This window comes from Osmerus eperlanus, unplaced genomic scaffold, assembly GCF_963692335.1.
Source record: "Osmerus eperlanus unplaced genomic scaffold, fOsmEpe2.1 SCAFFOLD_44, whole genome shotgun sequence".
Lineage (NCBI taxonomy): Eukaryota > Metazoa > Chordata > Actinopteri > Osmeriformes > Osmeridae > Osmerus > Osmerus eperlanus.
Window position 1 is genome coordinate 162786 of NW_026911093.1, and position 23865 is coordinate 186650.

At 46.6% G+C, this 23865-nt stretch overlaps 1 protein-coding gene across 2 annotated transcripts; it reads left to right on the forward strand.

The window, feature by feature from the left end:
- Positions 1–2192: 2192 nt before the first annotated feature.
- On the forward strand, positions 2193–23865 carry LOC134015598 (retinal guanylyl cyclase 2-like). 2 transcript variants are annotated; one of them, XM_062455141.1, is made up of 20 exons: positions 2193–2288; positions 9547–10186; positions 10676–10974; positions 11177–11549; positions 11652–11727; positions 12005–12092; positions 15031–15147; positions 15595–15678; positions 15796–15972; positions 17344–17497; positions 18245–18388; positions 19598–19746; positions 19849–20012; positions 20360–20483; positions 20886–20954; positions 21377–21551; positions 21751–21849; positions 21954–22039; positions 22122–22207; positions 22823–23865. In XM_062455141.1, exons 2-20 carry the CDS (start codon positions 9547–9549, stop codon positions 22902–22904), a joined length of 3186 nt encoding a protein of 1061 aa, XP_062311125.1. In that variant the 5' UTR covers positions 2193–2288; the 3' UTR covers positions 22905–23865. The 2 variants fall into 2 exon arrangements, with proteins under 2 accessions (XP_062311125.1, XP_062311124.1); XM_062455140.1 differs by having other exon boundaries at positions 2207–2380; positions 22823–23864.

A 23865-nucleotide genomic window follows, 5' to 3' on the forward strand; every position in this document is an offset into this window, starting at 1 on the left:
CTAAGTAGAGCTACGAGCTCAAACGGAAGCAACTTTTTTATGGAACGAAGATGCACTGTGTCGTCTGTCGTATGTTCCCGTCTAAAGCAGACAAAATTGATATTTTTACAGAGGCACCGACAATTTTCGAAAACAATACCTGACCAGCCATGCTAGCAGACAGCCCCTGGTTTGCGTGACAGCTAAGCGGATGGTTGACAATCCATTTTCGAGGCCGTTGACCATGCTGGTGAGGAATTGAAATGTAGATGCCCATTGTGTTATTGCACGACTTATAACAACCGCATATCACGTAATTTAAGACGGGCCAGCCGTTCACCTAGTTCCCCCAGGCAATTGAACTGCAGCAGAAGAATGGTGTCGACTTGGGTACTTAGTATCATACTGATGAAATGCTATGGAAGCTTTTATATATTAGCATTGAGGGACCAGAGGTTTCAGTTTCAGCCAGACAGAGTTGTGCAGAGATGGCTGTCAGCAGGGAAGAGAGCACGTCATGTTTGAGGTTAAGTCAATTGTTTTGCTGACTATTACCTTTAAATTTTTTATCACTAGAAATGTGATTTCATTTTTTTTGTTTTTTATATCCAGGATGTGTTTAATAAATGGTTAAATATGTTAACAGAATAACACAACTTATAAGTCTTTGGTTTTGTTGTAACAATGATAAATTACAACTTTTGGAGGGGGGGCCAGTAAAAACTGTCTTGGGGCCAGTAAATTTCAAACCCACTGGCCCGATGGGGCCAGTGCCAAAAAATGTTAATGTTGAGCCCTGAATTGTAACTTGTTTAACTACATGCTCTTATGGTTCTTCCCTTTGGCACTTACTTTGGTTGTTCACAATGTGTGCTTCATGTTTTGGCTACTCGCAATGTTTTGTGGCTATCTTGTTGTTATGATCAGTGACCTATGCACTTTGTAAAGCTCTCTCTTGGAAGTCGCTTTGGATAAAAGCGTCTGCTAAATGAATAAATGTAGTTGTGGTAAGTGTGTGTAGTCAGGGTTAGTGTGTGTAGTCAGGGTTAGTGTGTGTACATTACATTTAGTCATTTAGCAGACGCTCTTATCCAGAGCGACTTACAGTAAGTACAGTGACATTCCCCCGAGGCAAGTAGGGTGAAGTGCCTTGCCCAAGGACACAACGTCAGTTGGCATGACCGGGAATCGAACTGGCAACTTTCGGATTACTAGCCCGACTCCCTCACCGCTCAGCCAACTGACTCCCAGTCAGGGTGTAGTCAGGGTAAGTGTGTGTAGTCAGGGTAAGTGTGTGTAGTCAGGGTTAGTGTGTGTAGTCAGGGTAAGTGTGTGTAGTCAGGGTAAGTGTGTGTAGTCAGGGTTAGTGTGTGTAGTCAGGGTTAGTGTGTGTAGTCAGGGTAAGTGTGTGTAGTCAGGGTAAGTGTGTGTAGTCAGGGTAAGTGTGTAGTCAGGGTTAGTGTGTGTGTGTAGTCAGGGTTAGTGTGTGTAGTCAGGGTTAGTGTGTGTAGTCAGGGTAAGTGTGTGTACATTACATTTACATTTAGTCATTTAGCAGACGCTCTTATCCAGAGCGACTCAGGGTAAGTGTGTGTAGTCGGGGTTAGTGTGTGTAGTCGGGGTTAGTGTGTGTAGTCAGGGTTAGTGTGTGTAGTCGGGGTTAGTGTGTGTAGTCAGGGTTAGTGTGTGTAGTCAGGGTTAGTGTGTGTAGTCGGGGTAAGTGTGTATAGTCAGGGTTAGTGTGTGTAGTCAGGGTTAGTAAAGACTGTTTAAAGTCCTTACATTGTGTTTAGAGTCAAGAAAATGAGCCATGCATTCAGAAAATGTGTAAGCAAACAAAATAACTGAAAACTAAATTGAAGGAATGACCTATTAATAGTGTGATCTATGGTTAGAGAAAGGGTTATTTAGGGTTATGGTTTATAGGGATAAAAGGTTAGGATTATAACAAGTAATTTACAGAGAGGTGATTGGTCAGTCATAGTTCTCAGCTAGAAGGATGATTTATCTAGGTTGAGCCATTAGTATACTGCTTTCTAAAACATGAACCCTAACCTGTGAAACACACACACTGCTGAACACACAACAAGATTAAACAGAAATAGGCTTGAGCCCCTCCCCCTCTCTCCTCTCCCTCTCTCTCCTTCCCCTCTCTCTCCTCTCCCTCCCTCTCTCTCCTCCCCCTCTCGCCCCCTCTCTCCTGCCAGAGAGAAGATCAGACTGGACAGATTGTCTTTGCTCAGAGGCCGACCAACATCGCATCACCTGGGGAGTGTCTGGATGCAGTGTGTGTGTGTGAGGGGAGATTGGTAGGTAAGACAGTGTGTCTGTGATTGTGTGGAGGTGTTCATGTGTGTATCTGGATCTTCATGAGTCTGAACATCGTGTAGACCAGCAACAGGTGAGTGCGTAAAAGACTGGTAGGGTGAAAGTGTGTGTGTGAATGAGTTAGTGTGAATGAGTGAGAGAATGTGAACAAAACAGTTGTAGGCTGTTTTAATTTGCTCTTTAATTCATGATTGGATAAATGAAGCTATGAGCCAGTACTGACCTCCCTCCCCCTCTACCTCCCTCTATGAGCCAGTCCTAACCCTAACTATGACCCTGCATCCCAACCCTTGGAACCCTCTCTACCTTCCTTCTATCTTTCCTTCCTGTTTCTTCTCCTTCTCTCCCTCTCTCAAACCCCTCATTTTACAACAACTATATATATTGTCCAATATTACAACAATACCACACTATATTAACTATATGTACAGTGATATGCAGATGAATGAAATAGCATAAACACGATGATTATGCTGTCACACACAGGTACAGATAGCAGGTTACGTGTTTAGGACCGGCTGCGAGGGCCTAAGAGGGTTTAAGTAAAGATCATTAGCTGAACTCTGTTTCTGCTTCAGAGACAGAAATATAACCAGGATTAGCTAACCCTAACTCTCCTCCTTCCCTCTCTCTTTCCTCTCTCCTTCCTTCTCTCTCCCTCCTTCCCTCTACCCTAACTCTCCTCCTTCCCTCTCTCTTTCCTTCTTTCTCTCTCTCCTTCCCTCTACCCTAACTCTCCACCTTCCCTCAATCTCTACCTCCTTCAACCTCTATCTCAACTTCCCTACTTGGATATACTGTAAATGATTATCGTCTTTTATTATAATAATAACTTATATATATATACGTATATAACTTATAACTTATAATAATATATTATAAGTCTTTTATTGTCAGGTATATAGACCAACACAGGGTCAGACTGGGCACTGAAATTCTTAGGACAAGATAACGCAAAGCAACCTGGCATAACATAACATATAAGTACTCAAAACAAGTTTACATCTATGACAAGCTAACATATAATACAATAGACCTCATAAATATACAAAATGATAAGCAATAGAGTATACTAAACCTATAATACACAATATCCTATACTAATCTTATACCCTATACTAACCTAGAGACAAGTAGGGTCCACATATATACAGTTAGGTCCATAAATATTTGGACATTGACACAATTTTCATAATTTTGGCTCTGTATACCACCACAATGGATTTGAAATGAAACAATCAAGATGTGCTTTAAGTGCAGACTTTCAGCTTTAATTTCAGGGTATTTACATCCAAATCAGGTGAATGGTGTAGGAATTACAATACATTTTATATGTGGCCCCCCCCTTTTTAAGGGACCAAAAGTAATTGGACAATTGGCTGCTCAGCTGTTCCATGGCCAGGTGTATGTTATTCCCTCATGGGAGTTCGTTATTTCATTGACAAGGAGCAGATAAAAGGTCTAGAGTTCATTTCAAGCATGGTATTTGTGTTTGGAATCTGTTGCTGTCAACTCTCAATATGAAGTCCAAAGAGCTGTCACCATCAGTGAAGCAAGCCATCGTTAGGCTGAAAAATCAAAACAAACCTATCAGAGAGATAGCAAAAACATTAGGTGTGGCCAAATCAACTGTTTGGTACATTCTTAAAAATAAAGAACGCACTGGTGAGCTCAGCAACACCAAAAGACCCGGAAGACCACGGAAAACAACTGTGGTGGATGACAGAAGAATTCTTTCCCTGGTGAAGAAAAACCCCTTCACAACAGTTGGCCAGATCAAGAACACTCTCCAGGAGGTAGGCGTATCTGTGTCAAAGTCAAAAATTAAGAGAAGACTTCACCAGAGTAAATACAGAGGGTTCACCACAAGATGTAAACCATTGGTGAGTCTCAAAAACAGGAAGACCAGATTAGAGTTTGCCAAAAAACATCTAAAAGAGCCTGTACAGTTCTGGAACAACATCCTATGGACAGATGAGACCAAGATCAACTTGTACCAGAATGATGGGAAGAGAAGAGTATGGAGAAGGGAAGGAACTGCTCATGATCCAAAGCATACCACCTCATCAGTGAAGCATGGTGGAGGTAGTGTTATGGCGTGGGCATGTATGGCTGCCAATGGAACTGGTTCCCTTGTATTTATCGATGATGTGACTGCTGACAAAAGCAGTAGGATGAATTCTGAAGTGTTTCTGGCAATATTATCTGCTCAGATTCAGCCAAATGCTTCAGAACTCATAGGACGGCGCTTCACAGTGCAGATGGACAATGACCCAAAGCATACTGCGAAAGCAACCAAAGAGGCAAAGAAGTGGAATGTTCTGCAATGGCCAAGTCAATCACCTGACCTAAATCCAATTGAGCATGCATTTCACTGGCTAAAGACAAAACTGAAGGGAAAATGCCCCAAGAACAAGCAGGAACTGAAGACAGTTGCAGTAGAGGCCTGGCAGAGCATCACCAGGGACAAAACCCAGCGTCTGGTGATGTCTATGGGTTCCAGACTTCAGGCTGTCATTGACTGCAAAGGATTTGCAACCAAGTATTAAAAGTGACAATTAGATTTATGATTATGTTAGTTTGTCCAATTATTTTTGGTCCCTTAAAAAGGGGGGGGCCACATATAAAATGTGTTGTAATTCCTACACCGTTCACCTGATTTGGATGTAAATACCCTGAAATTAAAGCTGAAAGTCTGCACTTAAAGCACATCTTGATTGTTTCATTTCAAATCCATTGTGGTGGTATACAGAGCCAAAATGATGAAAATTGTGTCCAAATATTTATGGACCTAACTGTATATTATATAGTGTGGATATGCTGTTTATTATACAGTATATGACTTTATAATAATAATATATTTTTTATCCAAAGCTTAGATTTATATACACTACTGGTCAAAACTGTTAGAACATCCCTGTTTTACAGTTTTTTAATAAATTGTTCAATGTCTGCGTCTACTCTGAAAGTGTTGTTTCCCTTTTAACTTTTTGTTAAACATATTACAAAAACAAAAACATATTAGAAGATCATAATTACAGTGTCTGGTAGCTGAGATGTGGGTAGTGTGCTGTAGTGAGGTCCGCAAGACCACACGGAGCCAACATCTTGCCACACCTGAAGAGTGATTCAATCACATCAGACAAACCTAATCAGCCCTTGTGACACCCTCAGTATGCTGATTACCCACCAAACGCCGATGCAAAGGAACCATAGAATTGGGGGGGGACCTCCCCAATCTACCTAATCAGCCCTCCTGCTAGCTTGCGCAGCCGCGCAGTGACTTCAGATTCTTCAAATGGACCTTTGGCGCAAACCGCCCTCAACATCATTGATCAACCCCTGATCAAACGTAACTATGGCTAACGCTCTTTCCTCCTCGACATGGCATTGGCGTGAGCTCTGTTTATGATTTGTAAGGATGTAATCATTGACTGTACAATTTCTGTCTTTCTTTAAGTTCATTCTGTTCATTGAAACCAATCTCTCATATCAAACCCATAATCCAACTTGTTCATAAGATCTGTTTACCTTACTTGAATAAATTCATTGTAAAGATATTTTGACGTGCGTGTTCACTGATGTTACGATTGGCTCTACACTTAGAACGAATTCATTCCTAAAGATGAGACTGATTATTACATATTAAACATAGGATTCCCTAATGTCCTAAACCAATATTAGGGTGGTGCCCCGAGACTTTATGATAAATTAAGTATTTCTATCTTTAAACGAGCAAACCCTGCTACATATTGGTGCCCCGTGTGAGGCTAAGATAGATTGAAATGAGCAATCGTAACTTTTGTGAAACGAACTGTTAAAAAAAAGCGAGCTCTAACTGTATGTAGCACCATGTATTTAATACTACTGTGCCTGGGCTACAGTGGCTGTGTGCGTATTCAATTGTTTTTCGTGAAATAGCTGCTAGTGTGCGTGTGGGACCAGCTAGCTCAAAGGAAGCAGCTAGGTTTGACCGGAGGTACGCGCGTGCTCAGAAACACCGCTGCCCCGACATTTACGTTGTAATCTGCCTCGGCCAGCTCTTCAAGGAAAGTAGCATAGGAGCCTTTATTATAGCCTCTATTTTAATAGTGTAGCTATTTTGTTAAGTGAATTAACCAACCAACTAATACGTTAGTGCACATGTCTAGTTTAGGGAAACAGACAGTAGTGCTTAGTCCTGAAGGACTTTTGTTTAGAAGCAACTAAACAACGCAGTTCTGTACACGTAACCTACCGCCACCACGAGTGTGTGTGTGGGACCAGCTAGCTCAAAGGAAGCGGCTAGGTTTGACCGGAGGTACGCGCGTGCTCAGAAACACCGCTGCCCCGACATTTACGTTGTAATCTGCCTCGGCCAGCTCTTCACGGAAAGTAGCATAACTGCCTTGATTATAGCCTCTATTTTAATAGTGTAGCTATTTGGTTAAGTGAATTAACCAACCAACTAATACGTTGGTGCACATGTCTAGTTCAAGGAAACAGACAGTAGTGATTAGTCCTGAAGGACTTTTGTTTAGAAGCAACTAAACAATGCAGTTTCTACACGTAACCTATTATGCCGCCACGATATAGCTTGTCGAAAAAAGCATTGACTATTCCCGCAGCTAACTGTGTTTTAAAAAAAACAGTGGTTGCCAAACTAAAGTTACATTATTAGATGCAGTTCATCAATGGTTTAGTTACGTTGACTTCAAGAAGCTACTTAGTAACTATAATTGTGTAAAGTATGTACTATAATTACCTTGTACCTTTATTTGTTATTTGTATACGTCTTTGGCAGTCAATTGTAACCATAACCTAAATTAGTTTATTGAAACTAGTTTGATTTAAAAAGATTGAAAAGCCGACAACTTTTCCCTCATCTAGACCCCTAGTCACAAAGCTTCAATGGCTACGGCCATTGTAAGCCACTTCAAGTGCCTCTTTTTGTTTCAATAATTTCCTCTCAACCTTTTTCCTATGTCATGTCATAGCTTAATCACTCATAGCCATGCCAATGTCTGGGGAGGGGGGAGGTGACATGCTGTTACGCTGCTGTGGTCTTTCTTCTCTTGTCTTCATGTCAACAGTTTCATCAACGACGGTCTATGAAAGTTGACATCCGGGGGGATGTAGTGAGGTCCGCAAGACCACACGGAGCCAACATCTTGCCACACCTGAAGAGTGATTCAATCACATCAGACAAACCTAATCAGCCCTTGTGACACCCTCAGTATGCTGATTACCCACCAAACGCCGATGCAAAGGAACCATAGAATTGGGGGGGGGGACCTCCCCAATCTACCTAATCAGCCCTCCTGCTAGCTTGCAAGCTTCAAAGGGCCTGATTTAGACACGTCTCCAGCGACCATTTGCTATCCGTTTCGGCGGCGATTTGAACAAAGAACATACTTTGATCAGAACTTTTGAGGAAAGTTCTTGAGACTTCACCTTTACCACAAGAGTACAAGGTGGAGAATTATGAGAGGGATATTTGTGTTATGTTTGTTACTTTGTTTTAATGTTGTGTTCACTGAAATCTTGATTCTAGTAACAACTCCTTCTTCCTGAAAGATAACCACGTCATTCTTGGTATCTACACGAAGCTATCATAATAAAACAATCATTCAACTATATTTTGTAACTGTACCAAGATGTCCAGAACAATATTTGAACCATCGAATGAACCAGCCAGAGATCAGATCACACCTTTGGTAGGTGTGAAGGAAGGAGGGGGGAGTTGAGAACCCAGCTTCCCCCAATCCACATCTGACCCCAGACGGGTCCTCTCTCAAACTGTATAAAGCCCTAAGATGACCGTCAATCTCTGACTCCAGCGAAACCGACCATGGCATGAACGCCATCAGGATTGGCGTTCCAAAGGACGTCGCCAAGCTTCTCCTGAGATTCAACTTTATAGTGATCGCGTCACTATCTGGACGTTTCAACAGAAGAACCAAAAACGCAATTCCAAATGCGACTTCACTGAGATCCCGCAGACTCAGTCACATGACCCAGCGCAACCGCGCTGTGACTTCAGATTCTTCAAATGGACCTTTGGCGCAAACCGCCCTCAACATCATTGATCAACCCCTGATCAAACGTAACTATGGCTAACGCTCTTTCCTCCTCGACATGGCATTGGCGTGAGCTCTGTTTATGATTTGTAAGGATGTAATCATTGACTGTACAATTTCTGTCTTTCTTTAAGTTAGACCATTTCATTCTGTTCATTGAAACCAATCTCTCATATCAAACCCATAATCCAACTTGTTCATAAGATCTGTTTACCTTACATGAATAAATTCATTGTAAAGATATTTTGACGTGCGTGTTCACTGATGTTACGATTGTCTCTACACTTAGAACGAATTCATTCCTAAAGATGAGACTGATTATTACATATTAAACATAGGATTCCCTAATGTCCTAAACCAATATTAGGGTGGTGCCCCGAGACTTTATGATAAATTAAGTATTTCTATCTTTAAACGAGCAAACCCCGCTACATATTGGTGCCACGTGTGAGGCTAAGATAGATTGAAATGAGCAATCGTAACTTTTGTGAAACAAACTGTTAAAATAGAGCGAGCTCTAACTGTATGTAGCACCATGTATTTAATACTACTGTGCCTGGGCTACAGTGGCTGTGTGCGTATTCAATTGTTTTTCGTGAAATAGCTGCTAGTGTGCGTGTGGGACCAGCTAGCTCAAAGGAAGCAGCTAGGTTTGACCGGAGGTACGCGCGTGATCAGAAACACCGCTGCCCCGACATTTACGTTGTAATCTGCCTCGGCCAGCTCTTCAAGGAAAGTAGCATAGGAGCATTTATTATAGCCTCTATTTTAATAGTGTAGCTATTTTGTTAAGTGAATTAACCAACCAACTAATACGTTAGTGCACATGTCTAGTTTAGGGAAACAGACAGTAGTGCTTAGTCCTGAAGGACTTTTGTTTAGAAGCAACTAAACAACGCAGTTAAACGAGCAAACCCCGCTACAGTGCATGTATACTATTATCTGCTCATCCCTCCATCTCCATCCCTCATCTGTCCATCCCTCATCTCTCCATCCCTCATCTCTCCATCCCTCATCTCTCCATCTGTCCATCCCTCATCTCTCCATCCCTCATCTCTCCATCCCTCATATCTCCATCCCTCATCTCTCCATGCCTCATCTCTCCATGCCTCATCTGTCCATCCTTCATCTCTCCATCCCTCATCTCTCCATCCCTCATCTCTCCATCTCTCTTCCTCAGATGGTTTCCATGATCATGATCTTTCCACATGGAATGCTGTTGCTATGGCTGTGGTTGCTCGGCGCCCCTGCGGTGTGGACGACCACCTACAAGATAGCTCTGGTGGGGCCATGGTCATGTGACCCTCTCTTCTCTCGTGCGATGCCGGGGGTGGCTGCTAACCTGGCATTGTCGCGGTTACGTAAAGACCCCAGCCTGAACCGAGGGTACTGGTATGATGTCTCCGTGGTAACCGAGCCATGCAGCACCTCCCAGGCCCTCGCGCGATTGGCAGAACTAGAGGGCTACGGCCACGCCTTCTTGGGCCCCTTCAACCCCGCCCTCTGTTCTGCAGCCTCCCTATTGGCCAGCAACTGGAAGGCAGGGCTGGCCTCCCCAGGCTGCCTGGGTACTGATTGGCCGTCGTTGGCGCCCGTCCCGCCCTCGCCCCGCCTTCTTTTTTCTGTCCTGAGGTTCTTCCGCTGGGCTCACGTGGGCGTGGTCTGCGCTTCCAGCGACCTATGGGAGGCCACCGGGCAGGAAGTGGCGTCCTCGCTGCGCGCCCTGGGTGTCCCCGTGGGCCCTGTGGTCACTATGGATACGGAGGGGGAGGGGCCCAGGCCCGCTCTCAAGACCATCAGGATGGCTGACAAGGTCAAAGGTCAGAAGAGGGTTCAAGAGAGAGAGTGTGTGAGAGTGTTTGAGAGTGTAAGGGTAATGCTGGGTACACGCCACTGGATAATCTGGCCGATTTCCCCCCTTCCGACAATCGTAGGTAATGTCCCGATTATCTTGATGGTTCTACAGATTATTTTATCAGATTTTCCCTTGGTGTGAGGTGTGTTAAGAGTGACCGAACCTGCTCGGAAGAACGTCGGAACCGCCCCGATCGTGAATCGTAAATAGTCAAATCAGAAATCCTGATGTGTGGGGGGAGCAAAACGGTTCAGTCTAGGATGTTTTTGTCCTCATGTTTGTGGTCTCTCACATTTTGAAAATCTTATAAGATTTAAAAAAATATTTTTGTACTTGTGTATATTCTGGGTTTGTGTACCCAGCATAAGAGAGAGTTTGTGAGTTTGTCACAGTGTGTTGAAGAAAGTGTGAGTGTGTTCCCTACACTAACTCTACTTACCCTAACCCTCTGCAGTGGTGATCATGTGCATGAGCTCAGTTCTGATTGGAGGAGAGGAGCAGCGAGAGCTTCTATTGGCTGCGCTGGACATGGGCATGGTGTCTGATGGCTACGTCTTCCTGCCATATGACACGCTGTTATACGCGCTGCCCTATCAGGACGCAGCCTTCCCTGTGCTGACCAATCACACACGGCTGCGTCAGGCGTACGATGCTGTGGTAACCGTCACCATGGACTCAGAGAGCAGCTTCCATGAGGCGTACCGCCAAGCCCAGCTCTCCCACCAGCTTCGTAGCTCTGTCCCCGCCAGCGAGGTGGGTGGGTGGGGGTGTGGGTGGGGGTGGGGGTGTGGTTGGGGGTGTGGGTGGGGGTGTGGGTGGGTGTGTGTACCTTTCTGAAGTCTTCCTACTGTAACTTGATCTTTTGTGTCTGTGTGTGCATGCACGTGTATGTGCGTGTGTTACATGTGTATGTGTGTGTTTGTGTGTGTGTGTTACGTTTGTGTGTGTGTGGCAGGTGTCTCCTCTGTTCGGGACCATCTACAATGCTGTCTACTTCATTGCTAAGGCAGTGGAGGAGCGTCGCCAGGCGGGCGGGGGCCGCTGGGTAACGGGGGCGGAGCTCCCCCAGAGTGACGGAGGGTTTGAGTTCCAGGGCTTCAACCAGCCGGTGACAGGGGGGCGGGGTGGGGAGGGCATGCAGGCACGGTACGTGGTGCTGGACTCAGCAGGGGGAGACCGGCTCCGAGCCACACACAGCCTGGAGCCCACACACACACACGCCACCAGGGGGGGCCTCAGGCCCCTGCCACGCTCCTTCCACTTCCCTGGGGGGAAACCCCCCTCCAGCAGCTTTTGTTGGTTCAGCCCAGAAACAGCCTGCACTGATGGTCCGTACCACCTACACAGGGACAGGGGGTGGGGATGTGTGTGTGTAATGAATGTGTGTAATGAATGTGTGTAATGTGTGTGTAATGTGTGTGTGTTTGCAGGTGTGAGCAGTGTAACTCTTTTCTTCCTCTTCATTCTGCTGTGTCTGTTTGGGGGAGCTGCCTGGTTCTACAAGAGGTGACACACACACAGTAGACACACACACAGTAGACACACACACAGTAGACACACACACAGTAGACACACACAGTAGACACACACTCTTAAAACACACACTCACAATTTAGTGTAAATATAATAATACGCATGCACACATTATTATACTGAAAACCGCATCTCTCATATTTCTCTCTGCCCTAGTTGTGTCTTTCTCCTGTCTAACCCTAACCCTGTCTAACCCTAACCCTGTCTAACCCTAACCCTGTCTAACCCTAACCCTGTCTTACCCCCCCAGGCGTGGAGGGGCCGTAGCCGCTGTGAGCAGTAAGGTGGTCCTGACTCTGGATGACCTGGTCTTCATCAACACTCAAGTCAGCAGGAAGGTCAGTGTGTCTTCATTCCAGTGTAGGAGTGTGTGTGTGTGTGTGTGTAGAGGTTAATGGAGGAGAGTGTGTGGGTGTGTGTGTGTGTGTGTGTGTGTGTGTAGAGGCTGATGGAGGAGAGTGTGTGTGTGTGTATAGAGGCTGATGGAGGAGAATGTGTGTGTGTGTGTGTAGAGGCTGATGGAGGAGAATGTGTGTGTGTGTGTGTAGAGGCTGATGGAGGAGAATGTGTGTGTGTGTGTGCGTGTGTGTAGAGGCTGATGGAGGAGAGTGTGTGTGTGTGTGTGCGTGTGTGTGTGTAGAGGCTGATGGAGGAGAGTGTGTGTGTGTGTGTGTGTAGAGGCTGATGGAGGAGAATGTGTGTGTGTGTGTGTGTAGAGGCTGATAGAGGAGAGTGTGTGTGTGTGTGTGTGTGTGTGTGTGTGTAGAGGCTGATGGAGGAGAATGTGTGTGTGTGTGTGTGTAGAGGCTGATGGAGGAGAATGTGTGTGTGTGTGTGTGTGTGTGTGTAGAGGCTGATGGAGGAGAATGTGTGTGTGTGTGTTTGTGTGTAGAGGCTGATGGAGGAGAATGTGTGTGTGTGTTTGTGTGTAGAGGCTGATGGAGGAGAATGTGTGTGTGTGTGTAGAGGCTGATAGAGGAGAATGTGTGTGTGTGTGTGTAGAGGCTGATGGAGGAGAATGTGTGTGTGTGTGTGTGTGTGTAGAGGCTGATGGAGGAGAATGTGTGTGTGTGTGTGTGTAGAGGCTGATGGAGAAGAATGTGTGTGTGTGTGTGTGTGTGTAGAGGCTGATGGAGGAGAATGTGTGTGTGTGTGTGTGTAGAGGCTGATGGAGGAGAATGTGTGTGTGTGTGTGTGTGTGTAGAGGCTGATGGAGGAGAATGTGTGTGTGTGTGTGTGTGTGTAGAGGCTGATGGAGGAGAATGTGTGTGTGTGTAGAGGCTGATGGAGGAGAATGTGTGTGTGTTTGTGTGTAGAGGCTGATGGAGGAGAATGTGTGTGTGTGTTTGTGTGTAGAGGCTGATGGAGGAGAATGTGTGTGTGTGTGTAGAGGCTGATAGAGGAGAATGTGTGTGTGTGTGTGTAGAGGCTGATGGAGGAGAATGTGTGTGTGTGTGTGTGTGTAGAGGCTGATGGAGGAGAATGTGTGTGTGTGTGTGTGTGTAGAGGCTGATGGAGGAGAATGTGTGTGTGTGTGTGTAGAGGCTGATGGAGGAGAATGTGTGTGTGTGTGTGCGTGTGTGTGTGTAGAGGCTGATGGAGGAGAGTGTGTGTGTGTGTGTGTGTAGAGGCTGATGGAGGAGAATGTGTGTGTGTGTGTGCGTGTGTGTAGAGGCTGATGGAGGAGAGTGTGTGTGTGTGTGTGCGTGTGTGTGTGTAGAGGCTGATGGAGGAGAGTGTGTGTGTGTGTGTGTGTAGAGGCTGATGGAGGAGAATGTGTGTGTGTGTGTGTGTAGAGGCTGATAGAGAAGAGTGTGTGTGTGTGTGTGTGTGTGTGTGTGTAGAGGCTGATGGAGGAGAATGTGTGTGTGTGTGTGTGTAGAGGCTGATGGAGGAGAATGTGTGTGTGTGTGTGTGTGTAGAGGCTGATGGAGGAGAATGTGTGTGTGTGTGTGTGTAGAGGCTGATGGAGGAGAATGTGTGTGTGTGTGTGTAGAGGCTGATGGAGGAGAATGTGTGTGTGTGTTTGTGTGTAGAGGCTGATGGAGGAGAATGTGTGTGTGTGTGTAGAGGCTGATAGAGGAGAATGTGTGTGTGTGTGTGTAGAGGCTGATGGAGGAGAATGTGTGTGTGTGTGTGTGTAGAGGCTGATGGAGGAGAATGTGTGTGTGTGTGTGTGTAGAGGCTGATGGAGAAGAATGTGTGTGTGTGTGTGTGTAGAGGCTGATGGAGGAGAATGTGTGTGTGTGTGTGTGTAGAGGCTGATGGAGGAGAATGTGTGTGTGTGTGTGTGTGTGTGTAGAGGCTGATGGAGGAGAATGTGTGTGTGTGTGTGTGTGTGTGTAGAGGCTGATGGAGGAGAATGTGTGTGTGTGTAGAGGCTGATGGAGGAGAATGTGTGTGTGTGTGTTTGTGTGTAGAGGCTGATGGAGGAGAATGTGTGTGTGTGTTTGTGTGTAGAGGCTGATGGAGGAGAATGTGTGTGTGTGTGTAGAGGCTGATAGAGGAGAATGTGTGTGTGTGTGTGTGTAGAGGCTGATGGAGGAGAATGTGTGTGTGTGTGTGTGTGTGTGTGTAGAGGCTGATGGAGGAGAATGTGTGTGTGTGTGTGTGTAGAGGCTGATGGAGAAGAATGTGTGTGTGTGTGTGTGTAGAGGCTGATGGAGGAGAATGTGTGTGTGTGTGTGTGTAGAGGCTGATGGAGGAGAATGTGTGTGTGTGTGTGTGTGTGTGTGTAGAGGCTGATGGAGGAGAATGTGTGTGTGTGTGTGTGTGTGTAGAGGCTGATGGAGGAGAATGTGTGTGTGTGTGTGTGTGTGTGTGTGTGTGTAGAGGCTGATGGAGGAGAATGTGTGTGTGTGTGTGTGTGTGTAGAGGCTGATGGAGGAGAATGTGTGTGTGTGTAGAGGCTGATGGAGGAGAATGTGTGTGTGTGTGTGTGTGTAGAGGCTGATGGAGGAGAATGTGTGTGTGTGTGTGTGTAGAGGCTGATAGAGGAGAATGTGTGTGTGTGTGTGTGTGTAGAGGCTGATAGAGGAGAATGTGTGTGTGTGTGTGTAGAGGCTGATGGAGGAGAATGTGTGTGTGTGTGTGTAGAGGCTGATAGAGGAGAATGTGTGTGTGTGTGTGTAGAGGCTGATGGAGGAGAATGTGTGTGTGTGTGTGTAGAGGCTGATAGAGGAGAATGTGTGTGTGTGTGTGTAGAGGCTGATGGAGGAGAATGTGTGTGTGTGTGTGTAGAGGCTGATGGAGGAGAATGTGTGTGTGTGTGTGTAGAGGCTGATAGAGGAGAGCATGCTGCAAAGTCTCCTGGATGTGAAGACTCCCGTCTCTGTCTGTGGGCGGAGCTACATCCAGACCACACCAGACAGCTCCAACATCGCCATGCTGGAGGTAACACACACGCTACCACACACACTATGGGAGTCAGGTGGCTGAGCGGTGAGGGAATCGGGCTAGTAATCCGAAGGTTGCCAGTTCGATTCCTGGTCATGCCAACTGACGTTGTGTCCTTGGGCAAGCGATTCCCGGTCATGCCAACTGACGTTGTGTCCTTGGGCAAGGCACTTCACCCTACTTGCCTCGGGGGAATGTCCCTGTACTCACTGTAAGTCGCTCTGGATAAGAGCGTCTGCTAAATGACTAAATGTAAATGTAAGATACACACACACTGTCAAACACTACCATACACATGCAACCGCACACACGGTACAGCAGACATGCTAAGACACGCACTAAGATACCACCACATGCTAACATAGCCACACTAAGGTACACATGCCAACTCACACCCTTTAAGAGGATGTTGTGAAGACTGATATGTTGGTGTGTTGTTGCCAGGGTGACAGGGTGTGGATAAAGAAATGTCCTAAAGGAGAAACAGTGCTGAGCATTGATCATAACACCAAGACCTTGTTCAACCAGGTAACACACACACACACCCTGGTCAACCAGGAACACACACAAACACCCTGGTCAACCAGGTAACACACACACACATCACACCCTGGTCAACCAGGTAACACACACACATGTGCCTAGATGAGAGAGATGCGTCATGAGAACCTGAACCTGTACCTGGGGCTGTTCCTGGACGGGGGGATCTTCGCCCTGGTGATGGAGCACTGCCCCCGGGGAAGCTTGTCTGACCTGCTGGCTGACCCGGAGCTCAGGCTGGACTGGATGTTCAAGTCCTCGCTGCTCACAGACCTCATCAAGGTCATCACACAGCCCTTCTACCTAACCCTGCTGTTATACACACACTGGACACTAAGGGCCTCATGTACGTACATTCACAAACATAGCGTTATTAGCGCCATGGCCAACCTGCAGATTGCGCACGCTGTGATACTTCAGTTTACGTCGTATTTACGAAACCTGCAGGTCATCGGGTAATCAGGACATTTCTCCGCCCACTATACCGTACATTGCGAGCATTTAAACGCGCAATTGAATGGGCCTCCTTCTCTCTTTCTATCATGGATCAGCCACCAAAGACAAAACAGCGATGACTGTTTGAAATGAACCTGATGCCAATATTTGTAATGTAGCGAGGAGTTTAACAACTGCTGGAATGGAATGTGAACGCTGAGTCGGAGATTCTATGTAATCTTTGATTTCTTCCAGTCAAATCAAAATGTATTTGTATAGCCCTTTTTACACGCAAGCATGTCACAGAGGGCTTCACATACGCCCATAGAACTGCCCCTCAACCAACCTAAACCCTCAAGGAAGACAAGGAAAAACTCCAAGAAAACACACTAAAAATGGAAGAAACCTTGGGAGGAGCAATTCAGTGAGGGATCCCCTCCAGAGACGGTTGGTGAAAGAGAGGAGCAGAACACAGGCTTATCATAGTCATACAGCAGGGAAGTGTCAATGGGTTTTGAAACACCAAAATCCATTGTTCAACTTGGTAGATGTAGGAAGGGACCGGGAAACTCGCTGTTGCCCGTCATGGAGACTAGTTTCCGGTTGGCGACCAGGTCCAGCGTTGGCAAACCGACGACCAGGCAGGTTCTGACAGCTCAAACCCCCCACACCACAGGTGTGATCCTTGTGGCAAAAATCCTTTGGCCTATGTCTTCGTCTTGCTCGGGTTACGGCTGCCATTTCACCAGGAGGCATATGCGCATCCTGGTTTACGCCTGCTTTTAACAGGCGGACAATTTTCACCGCAAAATAGAGGTGCGCTTTCACAGGCGGTTTTTGTACATACCGCGGAATACATAATTAGGCGCACTTTACGCATCCCCTCCCATCTCTTTATGAGAAACTCCCTCTTTCCCCTTGACCCTCCTGTGAATGCATATGCATGACACGGAAAAGCACAATTTGCCATTTTCAGTTCCCGCGACAGGCAGTCTGCGCTTTTACCTCAGTGTGGCATGTTTGTACATACCTCGCCATGCTTTTACGCGCAAATTGCGAAACAAATACGCCTGAAGTGGGCGCAAAAGCGTTAGTACATGAGGCCCTAAGTATGTTTGTGTGTGTATATGTGTGTGTACATGTGTGTGTATATGTGTGTGTACATGTGTGTGTATATGTGTGTGTACATGTGTGTGAATATGTTGTCTGTGTGTGCAGGGGATGAAGTTCCTGCACATGCGAGGGCTGAGTCACGGCCGACTGAAGTCTCGTAACTGTGTGGTGGACGGACGCTTTGTTCTGAAGATCAGCGACTACGGTGTTCCCATGATCCTTCACTCTCAGAAACTCCTGCTGCCAGAAGAACCCCAAGGTGCCACCCCAGGAACAGTGTTCTATAACTATAGAACCCATCTGTAGAACTATAGAACAGTGTTCTATAACTATAGAACCCATCTCTAGAAATATAGAACACGCCTCTAGAACTAGAAAACAATGTTCCATAACTATAGAATCCATCTGTAGAACCTGTCTCTAGAATTATATCGAATTATATATACCGTATTTCTTCGATTAAACGCCTCCCTCGAATAAACGGCGCACCAAAAATGAACATTGTGTAATAAACGCTGCAGCGTTTAATCAAAGAAATACGGTATGTGTGTGTGTATATGTGTGTGTGCGTGTGTGAATATATATGTATGTTTATATATATATTTGTGTGTATGTGCGTGTTTCTCTGTGTGTAAACGTTAACGTGTGTGTGTGTGTGTTTCTGTGCATGTGTGTATACGTGTGTGTGTATACGTGTGTGATACGTGTGTATAGTGGGAGTCATATGGCCGAGTGGTTAGGGAATCGGGCTAGTAATCAGAAGGTTGTTAGTTCGATTCCCGGCCAACCAAATGACGTTGTGTTCTTGGGCAAGGCACTTCACCCTACTTGCCTCGGGGGAATGTCCCTGTACTTACTGTAAGTCGCTCTGGATAAGAGCGTCTGCTAAATGACTAAAATGTAAATGTAATGTAATGTAAATGTATGTATATGTGTGTGTGTATACGTGTGTGTGTATACGTGTGTATATGTGTGTGTATATGTGTGTACATGTGTGTGTATGCAGACCTGCTGTGGACAGCTCCAGAGTTGTTGCGCTGCCCTCAGCAGGAAGGCTCCTTCCAGGGAGACGTGTTTAGCTTTGCCATCATCACACACGAGGTCATCTCACGCACTCCTCCCTACGCCTCCATGGACATGCCCGCACAAGGTCTGTCACCTCCACCCTCATGTCCACCCTAGCCTCCACCTTCCCTATCACCCTCACTATCACCTCCACCCTCATGTCCACCCTAGCCTCCACCTTCCCTATCACCCTCACTATCACCTCCACCCTCCCTATCACCCTCACCCTCATGTCCACCCTAGCCTCCACCTTCCCTATCACCCTCACTATCACCTCCACCCTCCCTATCACCCTCACCCTCATGTCCACCCTAGCCTCCACCTTCCCTATCACCCTCACTATCACCTCCACCCTCATGTCCACCCTAGCCTCCACCTTCCCTATCACCCTCACTATCACCTCCACCCTCCCTATCACCTCCACCCTCACTATCACCTCCACCCTCATGTCCACCCTAGCCTCCACCTTCCCTATCACCCTCACTATCACCTCCACCCTCACTATCACCTCCACCCTCATGTCCACCCTAGCCTCCACCTTCCCTATCACCCTCACTATCACCTCCACCCTCACTATCACCTCCACCCTCCCTATCACCTCCACCCTCACTATCACCTCCACCCTCCCTATCACCTCCACCCTCCCTATCACCCTCACCCTCACTACCACCTCCACCCTCCCTATCACCTCCACCCTCACTATCACCTCCACCCTCACTATCACCTCCACCCTCCCTATCACCCTCACCCTCACTACCACCTCCACCCTCCCTATCACCTCCACCCTCCCTATCACCTCCACCCTCACTATCACCTCAACCCTCACCCTCACTATCACCTCCACCCTCACCCCAACTATCACCTCTTATTACACGGCTCTTCTTAATGCTGTAGAATGCTCCATTCACTTGAATGGGGCTTCCCAACGTTCTGTGGTCAACTATGTTTCCATATTTAGGAGTAATGTATAGAACGTAGATGTGATAGTTGTAAGGGATAATGTATAGAACGCCGGTCATTATCGGGAAAATAAGCCCAGTCAGGGCGAAGCTACACCCGACGCGGGTGCTGTTCGCCCTGTCGGGGCTTATTTTCCCGATAATGACCGGCGTTCTATACCTTATCCCTTACAACTATCACATCTACTTTCACATCCATACTCACCTCCATCTTCACCTCAGTCCCACTTCACCTTCGTGAAGACTTCTACACAACTCTTACTGTGTTTATATGTGTCTGTTTGGTTGTGTGTGGGTTTCTGATTGTGTGTCTGTCTGGATGTGTGTGTGTGTAGAGATCGTTGACCGAGTTCGCTGCCCTCCCCCCCTATGTCGCCCGTGTGTGTCTCTGGACGAGGCTCCTCTGGAGTGTATCTCTCTCATGCAGCAGTGCTGGAGCGAGGACCCAGACAGCAGACCCAACTTCCAGGAGATATTCAAGCTGGTGAACACACATACTCATCCAGACACACATTAGACACTCTCACACACACAGTTATTATAATAAATGTATTTGATCGGTGTGTTTTGGCGTGCATGTGTGTAGTTCAAGAATGTGAGTCGAGGGAGGAAGACCAACATCATAGACTCCATGCTGAGGATGCTGGAGCAGTACTCCTCCAACCTGGAGGACCTGATCCGGGAGAGGACTGACGAGCTGGAGGTGGAGCGGGCCAAGACTGACAAGCTGGTGGGCCAGCTGCTCCCCAGGTAACCCTGACCCTCATTCCTCAATCCTAATCCTGACCCAGGTGACCCCTGACCCAGGTGACCCCTGACCCAGGTGACCCCTGACCCAGGTGACCCCTGACCCAGGTGACCCCTGACCCAGGTAACCCCTGACCCAGGTAACCCCTGACCCAGGTAACCCCTGACCGTAATTCTGGTGCACACATTTTAACCCAGTGATGTCAAGGGGTTAGGGTTAGGTATAGGGTTAACCCTAACCCTACATTACTAACCCTGCCCCTGACCAGGTCTGTGGCCCTACGTTACTAACCCTGCCCCTGACCAGGTCTGTGGCCCTACCCTACATTACTAACCCTGCCCCTGACCAGGTCTGTGGCCCTGGCCCTGAAGAAGGGAAAGACAGTCCGGCCGGAGCACTTCTCAGACTCCACGCTCTACTTCAGTGACATCGTGGGTTTTACCACCATCTCAGCCCTCAGCGAACCCATGGAGGCAAGAACCTGACCGAGCCCTGCTAGCCCAGCTAGCCCAGCAAACCCTTACCCTGACCCAACCCTGCTAACCCTGCTAACTCAACTCTAATGTTCATCTTTCTGGGAGTCAGGTGGCTGAGCGGTTAGGGAATCGGGCTAGTAATCCGAAGGTTGCCAGTTCGATTCCCGGTCATGCCAACTGACGTTGTGTCCTTGGGCAAGGCACTTCACCCTACTTGCCTCGGGGGAATGTCCCTGTACTTACTGTAAGTCGCTCTGGATAAGAGCGTCTGCTAAATGACTAAATGTAAATGTAACTCTACTAACCCATCAATGCTATACCCTACTAGCCCAGCCCTGCTAACTCAACCATCCTAACCCTGCTAGCTCAAACCTGCTAATCTTTGTCCTCTCTGTACAGGTGGTGGATCTGCTGAATGATCTCTACACCACATTTGATGCCATCATTGGTACCCATGATGTTTACAAGGTACACATGGACCCTTTTGAAAACAATACTCTACTGCAGATGGGATCGATAAATGTGTGTGTGTGCAGATGGAGATTACTGGAGTGTGTGTGCAGGTGGAGACTAACTGGAGCGTGTGTGCAGGTGGAGATTACTGGAGTGTGTGTGTGTGCAGGTGGAGATTACTGGAGTGTGTGCAGGTGGAGACTAACTGGAGCGTGTGTGCAGGTGGAGACTAACTGGAGTGTGTGTGTGTGCAGGTGGAGACTAACTGGAGTGTGTGTGCAGGTGGAGACTAACTGGAGTGTGTGTGTGTGCAGGTGGAGATTACTGGAGTGTGTGTGTGTGCAGGTGGAGACTAACTGGAGTGTGTGTGCAGGTGGAGACTAACTGGAGTGTGTGTGTGTGCAGGTGGAGACTAACTGGAGTGTGTGTGTGTGCAGGTGGAGACAATAGGCGACGCCTACATGGTTGCGTCGGGTGTTCCTAACCCAAACGGTACCCGCCATGCAGCGGAGGTGTCCAACATGTCCCTAGACATTCTCCACTGCATCGGAGCCTTCCGCATCAAACACATGCCAGACGTCAAAGTCAAGATCCGCATCGGACTGCATTCTGGTACGCCCTAACCTCCTCTCTAAACCATGAACCCTCCTCTCTGAACCATGAACCCTCTTCCCGCAACCCTTATGGCACGTGTATGCATGTGGTGTGTGTGTGTATTTATATGGATATGGTATGTGTGTGTATTTGTATGCATGTGGTGTGTGTATGTATATGTGTGTGGTGTATGTGTATATGTGTGTTCCATCCTTAGGTCCAGTCGTGGCAGGTGTTGTGGGTTTGACCATGCCCAGGTATTGTCTGTTTGGAGACACAGTCACCACTGCATCTCTCATGGAATCTTCTGGGCTACGTTAGTATTAATATACCTCTCTTACACACACCCAATCATTCACCTAACGATGCTCATGTAGTCATCAACATGTTATTTATGTAACTCATGATTGTGTGTTACAGCTTACAGAATCCACATAAGCTTGACCACTATGAAGATTCTAATGAGTCTCAAACAGGGATTCAAGGTTGAGACCAGAGTCACACAGGTACACACAAACATTTAATTGTGTACATCCTAAAAAATACCAAATACATGCATTCTTAATGTTTGTGTGTGACATGTATCAGACGAAGGGTAACGAGGACACCTTTTGGCTGATGGGGAGAGATGGCTTCACCAAACCACTTCCCATCCCTCCTGACCTCACTCCAGGGTAAGTACACACTAGGGATGTGTCTTCCAGGTTAGTACACACTAGGGATGTGTCCTCCAGGGTTAGTACACACTAGGGATGTGTCCTCCAGGTTATACTCCAGGTTAGTACACACTAGGGATGTGTCCTCCAGAGTTAGTACACACTAGGGATGTGTCCTCCAGGTTATACTCCAGGTTAGTACACACTAGGGATGTGTCCTCCAGAGTTAGTACACACTAGGGATGTGTCCTCCAGGTTATACTCCAGGTTAGTACACACTAGGGATGTGTCCTCCAGGTTAGTACATGCTAGGGATGTGTCCTCCAGAGTTAGTACACACTAAGGATGTGTCCTCCAGGTTAGTACACACTAGGGATGTATACTCCAGGGTTAGTACACACTAAGGATGTGTCCTCCAGGGTTAGTACACACTAGGGATATGTCCCCTTCATACAAATGTATCATTCAGTTGACTGGAGATCAGACAACACCAGACAAGAAATTGAACTTAAGAATTTAAGTAATTAAGTATTTAAGAACTTAATTAAGAATGCATCAAAGAAATGGTCTGCTGCAAAGTGTCTGAGGCATTATGTGTGACGAGAAAACACAGAGATGTTCCTCTTCCCCCAGCGCCAGGAACCATGGCATCAGCCTGGAGGAGATTCCAATGGAACGCAGGCAACGCTTCCTGGACAGACAGAAGAAGAAATAGACTCAGAATCCTCTTGCCTTCTGCTCCTCAACAGCATGGAAACAACAAGTGGAGGAGATGATGCAACCTACCTGTCACACTAAACCTTCTCAGATAGAAGTTCTAGGGATGTATGAGAAGCCCTAACTCAAACTAAGTTCCCACCTTTTTAAATCAACTGTTTATTATGTTAACTATAACCTAGAAAAAAGTTATTTAATGAAGTTATGTACAATTATAACCCACCTACTTATGAAAAGCAGAAATTATTGAGAATTCTATTTGTATGCATGTATCTCTTTAAATTAAAACGTTTTATAATTATTCCCAAATTTGAATGGTCCATCTGGAAAGGGAGGAAATTGGTCAAATGGTCCATTTAAATCTGGGTACGGATTGAAGAGGTCTGGTTAAGGGTCTGGGTACGGATTGATGGTTAAAATCTGTCCTACTCATCGGGTGGCTTACATCTCAGTTTGGCCTGTGCCTAACCTCCTTATCCCCCCTCCATCTCCTCTTCTATGCTCCTCCTCCTTCCATCCTCCTCCTTACCCCCCTTCATCATCCCCCTCTTCTATGCTCCTCCCCTTTCCTGGATATGCAGTGCTGCTTGAAAGTTTGTGAACCCTCCAGACATGGTCATTGTATTTGTACAAAAATGTAAAATAACCTTATTAAATGTACATCCAAACACCAATTTGTAAAGCAGACTTTCCAAATAAGGGACACAAACAAAGACAAATTATGTATTTTCATTATTTATTCAACAAAAGTGGTTTATCTCACAAAACTGAAAATGTGACATGTGCAAAAGTATGTGAACCATTTTAGTCAGTAGCTTGTGGCACCTCCTTTTGCAGCCATGTGTGTGTGTAGCAGGTGTGTGTAGTATCAGTAGGGGTGTGTGTGTAGCAGGTGTGTGTAGTATCAGTAGGGGTGTGTGTTTAGCAGGTGTGTGTAGTATCAGTAGGGGTGTGTGTTT

Bases quoted from the DNA above. Each gene is read 5' to 3' on its own strand.
- LOC134015598 (XM_062455141.1), top strand. From the start codon at position 9,547: ATGGTTTCCATGATCATGATCTTTCCACATGGAATGCTGTTGCTATGG. The intron at 19,747-19,848 runs GTGAACACACAT...GCATGTGTGTAG, and splicing joins TCCAGGAGATATTCAAGCTG to TTCAAGAATGTGAGTCGAGG. The intron at 22,040-22,121 runs GTACACACAAAC...GACATGTATCAG, and splicing joins TTGAGACCAGAGTCACACAG to ACGAAGGGTAACGAGGACAC.